We start from the raw sequence: 19,641 nt of genomic DNA, 5'->3' as shown, positions 1-19,641 counted from the left end.
GCTTGGCAAGCAATTTTGGAGAATTTGATGTTTCTCCATTCAGACAGAATGCTCGAGCATACTGACCGAGAGGCGTTTCAAAGATGGCCGCCGAGTGAAATGACTTGCCTTAAAGGAACTTTGCTATAAGTCACTACAGTATTTTGTCATGTGGGTATCTACTTGAAGGAAGTGTTTTTGTGGGCTGTTTGTGAAGTGATGGTGTTTTTCTTCCTCACAGACGTCCTGGTTTTGGGATCAGAGAGAGTGCTGGAGAGGATTTCCTCGACAGGTCAGATAAATGCACACACATTCATTCACTAGAAAAATACCTGCAGACTAGTTAGTGTACTCTACTATATTCAGCAAACATGGACTTAAAGAGCAGGTCATGTGGTTTTCTTAAAGGGCACCTAGGTTACTCCTTTTTCCAGACTTAATAGAAGTCTTTTGTGTCTCCAGAATGTGTCTGTAAAGTTTCAGCTCAAACGCCCATCAGATTATTTATTATAGCTTTCTGAAGTTTATAGCTCTGACCATAGGTAGTGGTTTTTGTGAACTGTGCCTTAAGGCTAGTCCTTCACGCCCAACATTTCCACGTGCCTGTCAGTGTGCCTCAAGAGGGGTTTTGGACATTTCCAGCCTGGTTTCCAGCCATTTTCAGCCTGGTATTAGCTGGTCAGGCTGGAAAATGACCAGCTAAAGCCAGCTTGACCAGCCTGGTTTAAGCTGGACATAGCTGGTTTTGGCTGGTCATCTCCCAGCCTGACCAGCTAGGACCAGGCTGGAAATGGCCAAAATCCCTCTTGAGGCACACTGACAGGCACGTGGAAATGTTGGGCGTGAAGGAAAATGGCCAAAACCCCTCTAAAACCAGGCTAGTCAACAAGCTAAAACCAGCCAACCAGCCTAGGCTGGTTTAAGCTGTTTTTTTCAGTAGGGAGGTACAATAATTTTGAGGTTCTGGTACGATACTTTGACATTTCCAATCTGGCAACACTAACGCACACACACGGCACGGACACACACACACAGACAGCGCGCACGTCTAGCTTTGCACTCTTTTTGCAGGCATATGTGACAGGATACAGGTTAATCCTCACTGCTGTATGGATATCTCTTATATTAATGTACAAAATAAACCTGATTTAACGTACACAAACCGGGATTGAAGCGTCTTCCTTTATAATTGTTCTGACACACGGCTGTGCTGATGAAGTGAATCTGAAGTGAATCGCTGTAATTCATTACACACATGCTCTGTTTTAAAACATTTTAAACATGTGAAACTCACTCTTGATCACGTTTGATGATGATTGATGATCCTAGCGAACTGAACACACCTTTTATTCCCGGCTGCTTTGCTCTCGTCCTCTCTTGTTGATATGATTATATGCGTTTCTAAGGAGACATGTTAATACGCAGCTGTCAATCAATTCGGTGGGCGGGTGACCACACTCCTACGTAAAGTTGTGGTCGATCTAAAAACTGCTCCAATTGGGCCACCAATTTTATGTTGTTAAATTTGAAAAACAAGGACTGGGTGTGTTTATTTCACCCCAATATGACGGTCTATACACTATACTGCACATATGTCTGTCCAAACAGCTTAAAAGTAGATGTTTCACCATAGGTGCCCTTTAAAGTGTACTCAAGTCATGATGTCCTAATCATTGATTGAATTATTTGATAACAAAGGAAGAAAGTGAGTGAGAAATGTTTTTGGTTTATTTCAGTCGAGGTTTATTATTGGAATGTTTTTGAGTAAACAAAATGAATGACCCTATTATTGTGTGTGTGTCTCATTGTGTGTGTAAATGCGTGTCTTTGTGTAAATGTGTGTGTGCAGCCACTGCAGGAGCTTCATTACTGGTACTACATGCTGGAGTTGTCCTTCTACTGGTCTCTGCTGCTCTGTGTGTCTGTGGACGTCAAACGAAAAGTAAGATATGCCACTAAACTCTCCTTCAGTCAAACTGTGTGTTCTGAATGACTGAGAACTGCTGTTACACCTGATCCCCAGAGTCTTTCTCTCTCTCTCTCTCTCTCTCTCTCTCTCTCTCTCTCAGTTATTCACATTTCTAGCTGAGCAGATCAGCAGAACACATGCAGTTAAATACCTGTTTTCCATATTAAATGCTACATTTGCATACATTATATAGTTGAAGACAAACTTATGTGAAATCTTATTTCTTTTTCAAATATTTCCCAAATGCAGAGATTTTTTTAACACATTTCTAAACATAATAGTTTTAATAACTCAATTCTAATAACTGATTCCTTTTTGTCATGATGACAGCACATAATATTTGACTAGATCTTTTTCTTAAAGTGACATTTAAAGGTGCAGTATGTAAGTTTGACACCCAGTGGCTGAACTAGGTATTGCACATCTGGTTCAAAACGCAAGCAAGAGCAGGTTGCCAGATTGACAACACCAACAAAGGCTGATTTAATCCATGTTTTTAACTAAAAGCACACGATAGAAGGACTATTTTCATATTAACACCTGACATTTATATTTTAAACTCATGTGCTTTATTCAGTGTTAAATGCTAATAATGTGTGTTTGAATGCCTTTTTATATGACATTTATTGCCATATACTGAAAACAACAGCAGATAGTTCACCTCAGATCTTGAAAATTAAATAAACCATTTGAAAATGAACTTTAGGACTGTGACGCATTGCAAACCAACACATATCAGTGATTCAGCATCTACATTTAATAATATTAAAGAGGTTTAATATGTATAAATTAGATTATAAACCTTATCATTTCACTGGAGTGCAGTGAGTGCACTATTCTGTGCTTCTGAATGGCTGTATTTACATTTCTGTTGTGTTTCGTCTGGTGCAAACAGCCAAATTGCTCATCACAGCAAATCTTGTCACGTAGCGTGTCGTTAGGACACGGGGTTACAATGTAACCTGCTCACCTAATGTTTATGTTTGTAATATTTACATTATTTGCTAATTAATAACCTCATGTGGAACTCTGCGCCTCATTTTGGAGTCTGCTACTGTCCACCGGAGGTCACATTTCAGTCATGGGCACATTCTGTGAGAGCCATCATGACTGAATGAATGAAATACATAGTTTTCCACCATGGCAACCCGGGGTGCTGAAATATAATTGGCTATAGTGGCATTGGGCGGTTTAAAGGGACCAAAACAAAGACAGCCGTTTCAGCACGTAACGCACATTTTCAAAGCAGAATATCTGACTTCAGCATTGTTTTTCAGATAAACAAGAATGTTCACTGAGCATGTTTCTGAAATATCTGCAAATATTTATGGTGTTTTTATGCATTAGAAGAGTCAAAAACTTACAAACAGCACCTTTAAAGGCTAATTAGACGAATCATTGGACCAGGGAAATCGCTAGACCCAATTTACTCGGGCACATGCCCCAGTAAACATCGCCAGTGCCCCAGTAAATGCTTTGAGATATGATTTACTTCATGCTATATAGACGTTATAATAATAAAGACGTTATTTTCTATTTGCAACCAAACCAACGCTGGTGAAAGCAATTTAGTTTAATCATAAAGCAAACTGTTGCATCTCTGCATGTGCCTCACTGCCTCACACACCGCTCCTGCTGGACCCTGACGTGCTGCTCTTGTCCCGGTGCGAGTCCCGGTTGTTAACATGCTCGCCGAAAAAAGTACTTGCTGCTTATGCACCACTCAGGCGTCGTAAAGCCGGCATAACAGCCTTTTATGTGAAGGTGACGGCACACAGTGAGTTTTGCAAGTCGACAAAACTAAAGTTTAAATGATATGGTGATCTTACTAAACATGCCTCCTGATAGATTTTTGTATGAAGTAAAAGGAGGGATGACGAGTCAGGGAGGTAAAGACTTAATAAATCTGATTCTCTGCCATGTGTCAAGTCTAAGACAACAAATAATTATATTGAACAGCTTTTTTATATTCTATAAAATTGTCAAAATAATTTCAATCAAATAAAATTAATGTTCATGGAAGATTTCTCAAATGATCTTAGCATATCACTCCAGTTGTGTCTACGTAGTTTTCCTGTTACATTTAGGATTAATATCTGTTATTTATTTAGAATAATAATTGTCTAATAACAATAATACTTTATATATACATATATATATATATATATATATATATATATATATATATATATACACACAAACAATTCAATTCAATTTCAATTCATCTTTATTTGTATAGCGCTTATACAATGTAGATTGTGTCAAAGCAGCTTCACATAAAAGGTCACAGTAAATAGGAACAGTGTAGTTCAGTTTGTAGTGTTTAAGTTCAGTTCAGTTCAGCTCAGTTCAGTGTGGTTTAATAATCACTACTGAGAGTCCAAATACTGAAGAGCAAATCCAACGATGTGCAGCTCTATAGATCCCGAACCATGCAAGCCAGTGGCGACAGCGGAGAGGGAAAAAAAACTTCACTAAAGGCGGAAGTGAAGAAAAAAAACCTTGAGAGAAACCAGGCTCAGTTGGGACGACCATTTTAATTTCTCCGCTGGCCAAACGTCTTGTGCAGAGCTGCAGTCTCAGTGGCGGAGGCTGGAAGCTGGCCTCAGCGAAGACTCGTCTGTCCCTGGAGCGTCACAGGAATCAGTCTCATGTTCTCCACTCCTCCATGACCATCACAGTAGCTGCTCAGGATTCGGCCTGGTCCAGGATATGGAAACTTTGGAATCATCTCGTCGTTGGTCTTGGATCGAATCAGTGACTCTGCATAGTCTGAGGGCCTCGGAAAGAGTATCCCCACACACACACATTCACTGGCCACTTTATTAGGTACACCTCTCCAACTGCAACACCTATGTCTAGCAACACCCCTGCATTGCACAACAGTGGTTTGTTCCTCAGCCAGTCAAATAAAATCATAGGGGACTAATAATATTGACCACAGCATTTTTATATTGATATTTTGATTCCAGCCAAACATAAAGCAGTAAGACTTTCTCCTGATGAAAAATATAATAGGAAATACTGTAAAACTATTTTTAAAATAATTAAAATTTCACAGGAAATCAAATAATTTAATATGTATGTGTAGGAACACGTTTGAGATTAATGTAATGAAGTTAAATTATGTGGCCTTACAGCAAGTAGGTTGCTGATTCGAGTCCTGGCTGGGTCAGTTGGCATTTCTGTGTGGAGTTTGCATGTTCTCCCTGTGTTGGTGTGGGTTGCCTCCGGGTGCTCCAGTTTCCCCCCACAGTCCAAACACATGCGCTATTGGGGAATAGAAGAAACTAAATTGACCGTCGAGTATGAGTGTGAATGAGAGTGTATGGGTGTTTCCCAATACTGGGTTGCGGCTGGAAGGGCATCCGCTGAGTAACACATATGCTGGAATAGTTGGCGGTTCATTCCGCCGTGATGACCTCTGAAATAGAGACTAAGCCGAAAGAAAATGAATAAATGAAGTTAAATTACTTTTACTTTTTAACACTCGATTACTCAATAGGAGTCCAAGTGTATTTTATTTAAGCCTGCATGTTTATGTCTAGCAAAACAACACTGATATAGCTGTAAAAACATTAAGTAATCTGATAAACGTTCGCTTTCTGAAGAGAAAGTCATCAGAGTTCAGCGGTTAGGCAAGAGGAGTAAATAGACGAGTTTATCAACACAAACAGACCCTGAAATATGTGAGATATGAGGAAAAGGTTAAAAACATTTTACAGAGTGTTTCCTACGCTGATAAATATCCTCATAGATTATTATACAGAAAGGGATTGAGTTACAGGAAGTAAAGAACAGGAAGATTCTTCAGTGCTTCATACAAAATGTGTGTTGTTTAAAATAACAGCTGTATCAACAACACGCATTCAGCACTCATAAAGCATATCAAAAGTATTGTATTCTTACTGGAAACTACACTGTAAAGAGTTTTCCTTCAGCTTAGTTTCTGATTTGTCAGGGGTCGCCACATTGGAATGAACCGCCAACTATTCCAGCATATGTTTTAAGCAGCGGATGCCCTTCCAGTCACAACCCAACACTGGGAAACACCCATACACACTTGCATTCACACGCATACACTATGGCCAATTTAGCTTATTCAATTCCCCTATAGCGCATGTGTTTGGACTGTGGGGGAAACCGGAGCACCCAGAGGAAACCCACGCCAACACGGGGAGAACATGCAAACTCCACACAGAAATGCCAACTGACCCAGCGGAGATGTTTATGGCAATTTTGTTATGATTTTATTTATTTTATTGTCAAAGTTTTAGTTATTTTATTGTGTTTATGTGAATTTCATTATGATTTCATTCATTTTTTTTGTTTAAGTTTATTTTATATTCATTTTGTGTTTGTAAATGTTATTATTATTTTATTATTTTATTCTTTTTATCGTGTTTATGTCTATATTTTATTATAGTTATTTTATTATTATGATATTATTATAACAAAATAATTATTTTTAAATATATTATATAATAGGTGTCACGGTGGCGCAGTGGGTTGCACGATCGCCTCACAGCAAGAAGGTCGCAGGTTCAAGCCTCGGCTGGGCCAGTTGGCATTTCTGTGTGGAGTTTGCATGTTCTCCCCATGTTGGCGTGGGTTTCCTCCGGGTGCTCCGGTTTCCCCCACAGTCCAAACACATGCGCTATAGGTGAATTGATTAACTAAATTGGCCGTAGTGTATGAGTGTGAATTCAGGAGTGTATGGGTGTTTCCCAGTGTTGGGTTGTGGCTGTAAGAGCATTCGCTGCGTGAAACATATGCTGGATAAGTTGGCGGTTCATGCCGATGTGGCGACCCCAGATTAATAAAGGGACTAAGCCGAAAAGAAAATGAATGAATGTATTTTATTTATTTATTTTATTATTATTATATTACATTATGATTAAAGATTTTCATTCACTCATTCATTTTCTTTTCGGTTTAGTCCCTTTATTAATCTGGGGTCACCATAGTGGAATGAACCGCCAACCTATCCAGCATATGTTTTTACGCAGCGAATGCCCTTCCAGCTGCAACCCATCACTGGGAAACACCCATACACAACCATTCCTTCACATACACGACAGACAATTTAGCTTACCCAATTCTAAATTAGTTAAACCAAAGAATAACAATGCACTAACAAAATAAACATGGTAAATTTTAAGACTTTCTTAAAGGACAATTTAGTTTATTCAATTCACCTATAGCGCATGTGTTTGGGCTGTGGGGGAAACCGGAGCACCCACGCCAACACGGGGAGAGCATGCAAACACCACACAGAAATGCTAACTGACCCAGCCGAGGCTCGAACCAGCGACCTTCTTGCTGTGAGGAGGAAAGTCCTTACCCCATGAGTTCAAGTATCTTGGGGTTTTGTTTTACGAGTGAGGGAAGGATGGAGCGTGAGATTGACAGGCGGATCGATGCAGTGGCAGCAGTAATACGGTTGATGTATTGGTCTGTTGTGGTAAAGAAGAAGCTGAGCCGAAAGGCAAAGCTCCCGATTTACCGGTCAATCTAAGTTCCTACTCTCATCAATGGTCATGAGAATTTGGGTCATGACCGAAAGGACAAGATCTCAGATACAAGCGGCTGAAATGAGTGTCCTTCGCAGGGTGGCAGGGCACACACTTAATAGACAGGGTGAGGAGCTCTGTCACCCGGGAGGAGCTCGGAGTAGAGCCGCTGCTCCTCCACATCGATAGAAGTCAGCTGAGGTGGCTCGTGCATCTGTTTCGGATGCCTCCTGGACGCCTACCTAGGCAGGTGTTCCAGGCATGTCCCACCGGGAGGAGGCCTCTGGGAAGACCCAGAACACGCTAGAGCAGGCATGGGCAAACTCGATCCTGGAGGGCCGGTGTCCCCGCATAGTTTTGCACCAACTCTAATCAAACACACCTGCTTATAACTTTCTAGTGATCTTGAAGACACTAATTAGGGTGTTCAGGTGTGTTTGATTAGTGTTGGAGCAAAACTCTGCAGGGACACCGGCCCTCGAGGATCGAGTTTGCCCATGCCTGCGCTAGAGGGACTATGTCTCTTGGCTGGCCTGGGAACGTTTTAGGATCTACCCAGAGGAGCCGGAGGAAGTGTCTGGGGAGAGGGAGGAGATGAAAATGAATGAATAAACAGAAAGCACATGTCATTATTCAAGATTGTTCCCATTCCTTCAATATAAAGTTTCAGCTTTTGCCATCGAAAAGACATTTTAGGCAACCTCAAGTAAAGAAAAATGTGTATTAATTGTCCTTTGTGCTGACTGCCACTAGAATTTTAAATTCTGGGTCTTGAATATGGTTATGAGTAGGGTTTTTAATAGACCAGATGGAATCTGCGGACATTTTTCTACTGAGATTTTGGTAAAAATCTGCAGATTTCTGCGGACTTATTTTGGGAGTATCATAACTAAAACCTTAACGGGCACCTATGGTGATAAATTTAAAACTTTTAAAGCTGTTTGGACAGACATATGTTCATGTATGGTGTATAGACCGTCATATTGGGGTGATATAAGCACACACAGTCCTTGTTTTTCAAATTTAACAACATAAAAACGGTGGACCAATTGGAGCGGTTTTCAGACCGACAACAACTTGATGTAGGAGTGCGGTCCCTCCGCCCACCAATATTGATTGACAGCTGTGCGTATTAACGTGTCCCAGTAGTCACGTGTATAATCATATCAACAAGACCAGACGTGAGCAAAGCAGCCGGGAATAAAAGGTGTGTTCAGTTCACTAGGATCATCAATCATCATCAAATGTGATCAAGAGTGAGTTTCACAAGTTTATAATGTTTTAAAACATCCTGTGTGTGCATGAACTTTGTAATGACTTTGTGTGTGACTCATGGTTGCAACTCACAAAAAATGCATCAAATACTGATTGTTAAAGTTCTTACTGTAGTATTTCTCACAAACGTTACGTCAGATCTGCTTCCTGAGGCAGTCAGAGGGCAGCGACTGAGGCATGTTGCTGACAGGCACGTGGGAACGGTGGACGGGGAGGACTAGCCTTAAAAGCCCAGTACAAAAAAACAGCAACTAAGTTTTACCGGTTATAATACAGACTCTTCAGACAGCTATAACAAATACTCTGATGGGTGTTTTGAGCTGAAACTTTACAGACACATTCTGGAGACACAAAAGACTTATATTAAATATGAAAAAATGGGTAACCTATGTCACGGTCGGTAAGGGGAAAAAGGGGCGAGGACTCAGGTGCAGGACTAATGGGTTTTTATTAGAAGTAAAAATAAAAATAAACAGCAAAACAAACTACCCCGAGAGGGAAAACATGAATAAAAAGGCAAAAACAAACTTGACTGGGTTGGCTGGACAAAGCAGGGCTGGACACAACAGGACAGGAAAATATCGACCACGAACTGGCACAGGACAGCAGACATGAGGAGAATAAAAGCAGGGGTAAATCAACACACAAACAGATAACCATAATTAACTAATAATGGGTTAACAAGGAGGGTGGGACTAGACCATAGACGGGAGAGCACCTGACACAGAGACAACACAAGCCAGGTGCTCACATAAAACAAGACTAGAACACGCAGCCAATGAGGGAACTCATTAACCACGTGTACTTATGACTAGACAAACACTGAAGCACACAACAAAAAGCCTGCGACCACAATGTAAACACAGAGCCACGTGCTTTGACAACAGACGCAAGACACGAGCACACGATAAGTGAAAACACCTTACCGTGCGCTCACACAAATGCAACGCGCATGTTTCATCTCAGCGCCAACCAAAACCGAAACCAACTAGACGGAGACGCTGAGAATGAAACAGCGCGATGCTGATGAAACAAAACACAAACACGAGTACAAGAGCGCGCAGACCCCGCGGGCGCGCACACGGTCCGCGTGCACCTATGACGACGCGCACCCAATGACAAAACAAGTGCTCGACCCAAGAAAACTCGAGCCGAGCACTACAGGACAGGACTAGACGGAGCTAGTGTCCGGGCTCTGCCACCAAAACAAGAAGTTACAAGACCAGAGTGGCAGAACCCTGACAACCTAGGTGCCCTTTAACATGTGAAATAAAAAATAATCTCTTTTTAACTTGTATTTAATGTTTAAAATGCTATTAGATCCACTTTATTTGGTAAACAAAGCCAGTCTCTCATATAATATCTCTACTAAAAGACAGAAAATATTACTGTATAAACTGCACTGTGCATAAATCAGATGAACACTTTCATATTAGTCAATAATATTACTGTAATTAATTTAAAAACTGAATAAATATAAATTTACACACATTTACTCAAGTAAATAAACAGAATTAATAAAAATCTGCAGAAATCTGTGTAAAATCTGCTGAATTCTGCGCGCTCAGAGTCCGTGTGGGCCTAATTAAGTGTGATGTGAATGCTGATGTAGTTGTGGGGTGAAGCCAAAGCTGAAGTTCCACTTTGTAGACAATAAAGAAAGAACTAAGGAAGTAGGTTAACCTAGTTAAGCCTTTAAATGTCACTCTAAGCTGTATAGAAGTGTCTTGAAGAATATCTAGTCAAATATTATGTGCTGTCATCATGACAAAGATAAAAGAAATCAGTTAGTAGAAATGAGTTATTAAAACTATTATGATTAGAAATGTGTTGAACAAATCTTCTCTCTGTTAAATAGAAATTGGGGGAAAAATATGCTGGGGGGCTAATAATTCTGACTGCAACTGTATATGAACACTTGGTCTACTGTTCGCTGTGGCATAAATGACATTCTCTTGATATTTGCTGTTGTTTCAGGATTTTAAAGAGCAGATCATCCACCACTTTGCCACTATTTTCCTGCTGGGTTTCTCGTATTGTTCGAACTACATCCGCATCGGGACACTAGTGATGCTCGTCCACGATGCCTCCGACTTTCTGCTGGAGGTACAAACACACACACGCTTAAAATCCTCCAAAACACTGTTTGTTTCCTGCTCCACACACACCAAAAATCCCGTAAAACTGCATGTTCACTTCTGTTTCCTGCTCCACGCACACGCACACACACACCTGTTCCTGCTCCACCACACCTGTTTCTGCTCACCTGATCTAAGTGTGAGGCATTTGGAGGATTTACTGTGTTCAGAGGTTTTTAGTTTTGCTTTATTTTTAGGGGATTTTTTTGTTTTGTTTTTTAAATTGAGTAACAATAATTAAAAACATGAAGATGGTCATCATGGAAATATCTAGATTTATGTTTAATTTAATTAATTCATTCATTTATTTACTTATATAAATTTCTTTGATCTTTTCCATGATGACAGCACATAATATTTTACTAGATTTTTTTAATTGAATTTTAATTACAATTTAGTAATTTTAGGATAAATGGAAATAAAAAATATTTAATTTCATGAGTGGCAGAAGATGATGAAGATGATTTTTTTTATTTAATTAAATTTTATTTTATTATATAATTTATATAAATTGTATATAAAATGTGTGTGTATGTATATGTATGTATATCCTTGGCAGTAGTAGATGAAAGTAGATGAAATACAATTAATTATTTTATTTTATTTATTAATATGTTTTAGAGTGGCAGGTGATGATGAGTATGATGATTATTTTTATGTATATTTATACATATTTTTTAATTACATTTTTTATTTTTTTTTATTTTATTTATTTTATATTTTCTTGGAAAGTATCTGATTAACATTTTTTTATTTTATTTTATCTATTTATTTATTTATTTATTTATTTATTTATGCGACAGGCAAAAATGAGAATGATGATGATTTTTTTATTTATTAAAATTAAGTTAAATATTTTTTTTATTAAATTAATATTTTTTTATTTTATTATAAAATTTGTAGATATTTTACATACAATATAAGATTATTTTATTTTATTTTATTCATGTTCTTTTCGGCTTAGTCCCTTTATTAACCACAGTGGAATGAACCGCCAACTATTCCAGCATATGTTTTTATGATTCATAATTTAGCTTACCCAATTCTAAATTAGTTAAACCAAAGAATAACAATGCACTAACAAAATAAACATGGTAAATTTTAAGACTTTCTTAAAGGACAATTTAGTTTATTCAATTCACCTATAGCGCATGTGTTTGGGCTGTGGGGGAAACCGGAGCACCCACGCCAACACGGGGAGAGCATGCAAACACCACACAGAAATGCTAACTGACCCAGCCGAGGCTCGAACCAGCGACCTTCTTGCTGTGAGGAGGAAAGTCCTTACCCCATGAGTTCAAGTATCTTGGGGTTTTGTTTTACGAGTGAGGGAAGGATGGAGCGTGAGATTGACAGGCGGATCGATGCAGTGGCAGCAGTAATACGGTTGATGTATTGGTCTGTTGTGGTAAAGAAGAAGCTGAGCCGAAAGGCAAAGCTCCCGATTTACCGGTCAATCTAAGTTCCTACTCTCATCAATGGTCATGAGAATTTGGGTCATGACCGAAAGGACAAGATCTCAGATACAAGCGGCTGAAATGAGTGTCCTTCGCAGGGTGGCAGGGCACACACTTAATAGACAGGGTGAGGAGCTCTGTCACCCGGGAGGAGCTCGGAGTAGAGCCGCTGCTCCTCCACATCGATAGAAGTCAGCTGAGGTGGCTCGTGCATCTGTTTCGGATGCCTCCTGGACGCCTACCTAGGCAGGTGTTCCAGGCATGTCCCACCGGGAGGAGGCCTCTGGGAAGACCCAGAACACGCTAGAGCAGGCATGGGCAAACTCGATCCTGGAGGGCCGGTGTCCCCGCATAGTTTTGCACCAACTCTAATCAAACACACCTGCTTATAACTTTCTAGTGATCTTGAAGACACTAATTAGGGTGTTCAGGTGTGTTTGATTAGTGTTGGAGCAAAACTCTGCAGGGACACCGGCCCTCGAGGATCGAGTTTGCCCATGCCTGCGCTAGAGGGACTATGTCTCTTGGCTGGCCTGGGAACGTTTTAGGATCTACCCAGAGGAGCCGGAGGAAGTGTCTGGGGAGAGGGAGGAGATGAAAATGAATGAATAAACAGAAAGCACATGTCATTATTCAAGATTGTTCCCATTCCTTCAATATAAAGTTTCAGCTTTTGCCATCGAAAAGACATTTTAGGCAACCTCAAGTAAAGAAAAATGTGTATTAATTGTCCTTTGTGCTGAAGTGATGCTCGTCCACGATGCCTCCGACTTTCTGCTGGAGGTACAAACACACACACGCTTAAAATCCTCCAAAACACTGTTTGTTTCCTGCTCCACACACACCAAAAATCCCGTAAAACTGCATGTTCACTTCTGTTTCCTGCTCCACGCACACGCACACACACACCTGTTCCTGCTCCACCACACCTGTTTCTGCTCACCTGATCTAAGTGTGAGGCATTTGGAGGATTTACTGTGTTCAGAGGTTTTTAGTTTTGCTTTATTTTTAGGGGATTTTTTTGTTTTGTTTTTTAAATTGAGTAACAATAATTAAAAACATGAAGATGGTCATCATGGAAATATCTAGATTTATGTTTAATTTAATTAATTCATTCATTTATTTACTTATATAAATTTCTTTGATCTTTTCCATGATGACAGCACATAATATTTTACTAGATTTTTTTAATTGAATTTTAATTACAATTTAGTAATTTTAGGATAAATGGAAATAAAAAATATTTAATTTCATGAGTGGCAGAAGATGATGAAGATGATTTTTTTTATTTAATTAAATTTTATTTTATTATATAATTTATATAAATTGTATATAAAATGTGTGTGTATGTATATGTATGTATATCCTTGGCAGTAGTAGATGAAAGTAGATGAAATACAATTAATTATTTTATTTTATTTATTAATATGTTTTAGAGTGGCAGGTGATGATGAGTATGATGATTATTTTTATGTATATTTATACATATTTTTTAATTACATTTTTTATTTTTTTTTATTTTATTTATTTTATATTTTCTTGGAAAGTATCTGATTAACATTTTTTTATTTTATTTTATCTATTTATTTATTTATTTATTTATTTATTTATGCGACAGGCAAAAATGAGAATGATGATGATTTTTTTATTTATTAAAATTAAGTTAAATATTTTTTTTATTAAATTAATATTTTTTTATTTTATTATAAAATTTGTAGATATTTTACATACAATATAAGATTATTTTATTTTATTTTATTCATGTTCTTTTCGGCTTAGTCCCTTTATTAACCACAGTGGAATGAACCGCCAACTATTCCAGCATATGTTTTTAGATGTCCTTCCAGCCGCAACCCAGTACTGGGAAACACCCATAGACTCTCATTCTCTCACACACACTACGGACAATTTAGCTCACCCAATTCCCCTATAGCGCATGTGTTTGGACTGTATTTTATTTTATTTTATTTTATTTTTTATATTTTATTTTATTTTATTTTATTTTATTTTATTTTATTTTATTTTATTTTATTTTTTATATTTTATATTTTATTTTATTTTATTTTATTTTTTATATTTTATATTTCATTTTATTTTATATTTTATTTTATATTTTATTTTATTTTATTTTTTATATTTTATATTTTATTTTATTTTATTTTATTTTATATTTTATTTTATTTTATATTTTATTTTATTTTATTTTATTTTATATTTTATATTATTTTATTTTATATTTTATATTATTTTATTTTATATTTTATTTTATATTTTATTTTATTTTATATTTTATATTTTATATTTTATTTTATTTTATATTTTATTTTATTTTATATTTTATTTTATTTTATTTTATATTTTATATTATTTTATTTTATATTTTATATTATTTTATTTTATATTTTATTTTATATTTTATTTTATTTTATATTTTATATTTTATATTTTATTTTATTTTATATTTTATTTTATTTTATATTTTATTTTATTTTATTTTATATTTTATATTATTTTATTTTATATTTTATATTATTTTATTTTATATTTTATTTTATATTTTATTTTATATTTTATATTTTATATTTTATTTTATTTTATATTTTATTTTATTTTATATTTTATTTTATTTTATTTTATTTTATTTTATTTTATTTATTTATTTTTTATTTTATATTTTATTTTATTTTATATTTTATATTTTATATTTTATATTTTATTTTATTTTATATTTTATTTTATTTTATATTTTATTTTATTTTATTTTATATTTTATATTATTTTATTTTATATTTTATATTATTTTATTTTATATTTTATTTTATATTTTATTTTATATTTTATATTTTATATTTTATTTTATTTTATATTTTATTTTATTTTATATTTTATTTTATTTTATTTTATTTTATTTTATTTTATTTTATTTTATTTTATTTTTTATTTTATATTTTATTTTATTTTATTTTATTTTATTTTTTATTACATTTTATTTTATTTTTACCACAATGACCCTCATATAGAAGGCACTTTACACAAGTTAAAAACAACCCTATTATAATTCCTTCATTTTTGCCTAATGTTCAACAGACTAAATGAGCTAAACTCCTCTGCTGTTTTCTGCAGTCTGCCAAGATGTTTAATTACGCCGGCTGGAAGAAAACCTGCGACTCCTTATTTGTGATTTTCGCCGCTGTTTTCCTGGTGACTCGACTGCTGGTGTTTCCTAGCAAGTAAGAGTTTAAGAAGTACTGAGTTTCCATCTAAAACTATGAGAGTGTGTGTTTGAGTATATAATAATGTGTGTGTTTTTGTGCTCAGGATCATCTACACCACTCTGGTTTTGTCGATGGAGGTGTTTGAGCCGTTTCTGGGTTATTATTTCTTCAATGTGCTGCTGTTGGTGCTGCAGGCACTGCACATTTACTGGGCTTATTTAATCCTCAGGATGGTCTACAAGTTCCTCTTCTTGGGGAAAGTGAGTCAGATTATTATTATTAACCCATTATTATTATTAATAACCCATTATTATTATTATTATTGTTATTATTATTATTATTATTATTATTATTATTATTATTATTATTATTAACCCATTATTATTATTAACCCATTATTATTATTATTATTATTATTATTATTATTATTATTATTAATAATAATAATAATAATAATAATAATAATAATAATAATAATAATAACCCATTATTATTATTCATTCATTCATTCACTTTCTTTTCAGCTTAGTCCTTTTATTGATCCGGGGCAGCCACAGTGAAATAAATCGTTAACTTATCCAGCACGTTTTACACAGTGGATGCCCTTATAGCTGCAACCCAACACTGGGAAACACTCATACCCTCTTACATTCACACTCATACACTACGGCCATTTTAGCTTATTCAATTCACCTATAGCGCATGTGTTTGGACTGTGGGGGAAACCGGAGCACCCGGAGGAAACCCACACCAACACGGGGAGAACATGCAAACTCCACACAGAAATCCCAACTGACTCAGCCATGGTTTAAACCAGCGACCTTCTTGCTGTGAGGCAATCATGCTACCCACTGCGCCACTGTAACGCCCCATTTTTTCAAATTATTAACCCATTATTAACCAATTATTATTAACACAGTATTATGATTACTATTATTATTATAAAAATTATTATTAATAAAAATAATAACCCATTATTACTAATAAAGTATTATTATTATTAACCTATCATTATTATGATTATTATTATTATTAATAACCAGAGTCAAGCTTTTAAATAGTAAAATATTCGAAACTCTTTGGTCATTTTTGAGCAAGATGCTAATGGTCTAATCAGATTCAATTATCTATGCTAAGCTAAGCTAAAAGTGCTCCTGCTAGACCCATAGATCGGCTGTGTGTATATATACAGTAAAAATGGTAAAACTCAACAGTTTAACCCTACACTGTAAAGAAAACATTCGTTAATGAACACTTTCTGTATTTAGTGATTCACAAGTGTTTATTTATAGTTGTGAATTGCATTATGGGATGTTGATCTCTACTCTGTCCACTTCTGATGTTGAAAAAAAAATATTATTAGATTAAATTATTAGAATTATTACAAGAATTATTAGCCCCCCTTTGAATTTTATTTTCTTTTTTTAATTTTTCCCAAATGATGTTTAATAGTGCAAGAAAATGTCTGATAATGTCTAATAATATTTTTTCTTCTGGAGAAAGTCTGATTTGTTTTATTTCGGCCAGAATAAAAGCAGTTTTTAATTTAAAAAAAAAAAAACATTTTAAGGTCAAAATTATTAGCCCCCTTATATTTTTTTTCGACAGTCTACAGAACAAACCATCGTTATACAATAACTTGCCTAAATACCCTAACCTGCCTAGATAACCTAATTAGCCTAGTTAAGCCTTTAAATGTCACTTCAAGCTGTATAGAAGTGTCTTTAAACATATCTAGTCAAATATTATGTGCTGTCATCATGACAAAGAGAAAAGAAATCAGTTATTAGAGATGAGTTATTAAAACTATTAATGTTTGGAAATGTGTTGAAGAAAATCTCTCTGTTAAAGGGAAATTAGGGGAAAATAAACAGGGGGCTAATAATTCTGACTTCAACTATATATATATATATAAAAGAAAAGAAAGCTGAAAGCTGTTTTCTAGGCCAATATGTCTATATTAACCATACTCTCATTCCAGCGTAATAATCAAAGATCTTTGCTGCCATACAGAAGAGTCAAGCTTTAAATAGTAAAGTTATCGAAACTCTTTGGTCATTTTTGAGCCAGATGCTAATGGTCTAATCCAATTCAATTATCTATGCTAAGCTAAGCTAAAAGTGCTCCTGCTAGACCCAGAGATTGGCTGTGTGTGTATATATACAGTAAAAATGGTAAAAGTCAAGAGTTTAACTCTACACTGTAAAGAAAACATTCGTTAATGAACACTTTCTGTATTTGGTGATTCACAAGTGTTTATTTATGGTTATGAATTGCATTATGGGTTGTTGATCTCTGCTCTGTCCACTTTTGGTGTTGAAAATTCAACTCAACAGTTTAACAAAGTGGCTTTTATTGATGCTGTAGTAGTTTGATGTAATGTATAAGTAATAATATCTAGAGAAATAAGTCTGTAAAATAACAGTAAATGTGCTGCAATTTATTACAAGGTGTTTGTAGCGTAATATACAACACCAACCCAGACAATATAGCACTGCAGACTATTACCCATGTTCAGAAAAGTCACTTTTTACATCTTTTCAAGGTTTAAAGTTGTTGGAAGAAAGATCAAGTTCCCATAATGCACTTCAAAAGCAGAAATAAATGTGAAAAATAAAAACATGCATCACAAAATCCTGAAAACTGCTAATTTACGGATATTTTTTACAGTGTAGGACAAGATTTGAAGAATTTTCCAACAAATAGAAATGTAGCGTTTGTTGAACCCAGTCTCACTGTCCTCCTCTCTCCATCAGCTGGACAAGGACGAGCGCAGTGATGTGGAAACCGAGCCAGAAGAGGAGGAGGAAGAGGAAAAGGAAGAGGAAGAGGAAGAGCAGAGGTGCTGGAGAAAGAGGAAGGTGGTGCTGGACTCCCGCCGGGCCATGCTGAGCTCCAGCTGCGTCCTCAATAACCTCACCCAGCAGAAACCAGACGCACACAGACGACCCAAAGCCAGATAGCACACACCAATGACCCAACATCATCATCATCATCATCCGCTGGTTCAGTCTGACGTCAGTTTCCAGATTCAAACACTACAAAAAATGTAAGGTCCCGTGAAATGTGCTTTTTATTTCTCGATGTTTGATGTAATCTCAACTAAAACATGACGAGAGGCATAGTGTAGCCCCTCCCCTTTTTAAAAAGCAGCCCATAGTGTTTCGTTTTTAATCACAGCTCTGCCAGTGAGAGTGGTTGAGCTCAAGGGCATCAAAATGAAAAGCCAACGAGAAGAAGGGGGCGGGGCATGCCAGATACTAGATAGCATTTGATTGGTCAGTAGATTTGATGAGAAACAATGAGGCAATCGTTAAAAAATTGTTGATCTGCTCAATTCAAAACAGAAAGAGGAACACCCATATCTGTTGTACGCTTCCTGTCTCTTGGCATACTGTAAACAAACAAACAAACAAAACATGGACTACATTGTGGCCTTTGAGAGCATATACTTTTAAAAAATGAGGGAGACCTGGGTATTGAAACCTTTGGGAATAAATACATAAATAATAATATTGTAGTATAAACAAGGCAATCATGAACTTTATGTCATTTGAAAGCTTAAAATGTCTAGTTTCTATATCTGGTGACTGATTTTAATAGATATTACTGGGCAACAGTTATTTATTAATTTGGCTCATCAGAGTCGTCAAACATTACTTTGCTACAGCAATCCACATGTAAACATTTTTAAGAGGCTAAATTCAAATCAAATTCCACCAAACTGCCTATAGTAAGATATAATTTGATGTCTACTTTACAAATTATGTCAAAAGTATTAAAAAATATTGTTCATATTCCTCAAAACATCCACAGAAATAGGGGACGCCCTTATATGCTCATCAATATTAACTGGGTGTCATCTAGTGGTCATATGTGGTACTGCACAGAAATAAAAATTTACTAAAAGCTATTTTTTTGGCAAATCGAACAGATTAATTAAAATACATATTTTATGTATTTATTTTGGCGGCGCGGTGGCTCAGTGGTTAGCACTGTCGCCTCACAGCAAGGTCAAAATCATAATATTGTAGTCTAAACATAAAGCAATCATGACAAACTTTATGTCATTTGAAAGCTTAAAATGTCTAGTTT

At 35.8% G+C, this 19,641-nt stretch overlaps 1 protein-coding gene across 1 annotated transcript in view; it reads left to right on the top strand.

Annotated features, from left to right (window-relative positions):
• Nucleotides 1–18,660, top strand: part of cers4b (ceramide synthase 4b) — a 46,879-nt gene extending 28,219 nt beyond the window's left edge. The window contains exons 7-12 of the mRNA XM_056469904.1: nucleotides 221–271; nucleotides 1,829–1,921; nucleotides 10,714–10,842; nucleotides 15,455–15,561; nucleotides 15,650–15,806; nucleotides 18,303–18,660. Of these exons, the coding sequence (XP_056325879.1) occupies nucleotides 221–271; nucleotides 1,829–1,921; nucleotides 10,714–10,842; nucleotides 15,455–15,561; nucleotides 15,650–15,806; nucleotides 18,303–18,509 (744 nt within the window). The 3' untranslated portion in view covers nucleotides 18,510–18,660. The remainder of the gene's footprint in view (nucleotides 1–220; nucleotides 272–1,828; nucleotides 1,922–10,713; nucleotides 10,843–15,454; nucleotides 15,562–15,649; nucleotides 15,807–18,302) is intronic.
• Nucleotides 18,661–19,641: the final 981 nt, after the last annotated feature.

The sequence above is a fragment of the Danio aesculapii genome, chromosome 2, assembly GCF_903798145.1.
Source record: "Danio aesculapii chromosome 2, fDanAes4.1, whole genome shotgun sequence".
NCBI classification, from domain to species: Eukaryota; Metazoa; Chordata; class Actinopteri; order Cypriniformes; family Danionidae; genus Danio; species Danio aesculapii.
The sequence above is the reverse complement of the archived record's forward strand: the minus strand, read 5'-3'. Positions and strand labels throughout refer to the sequence as shown.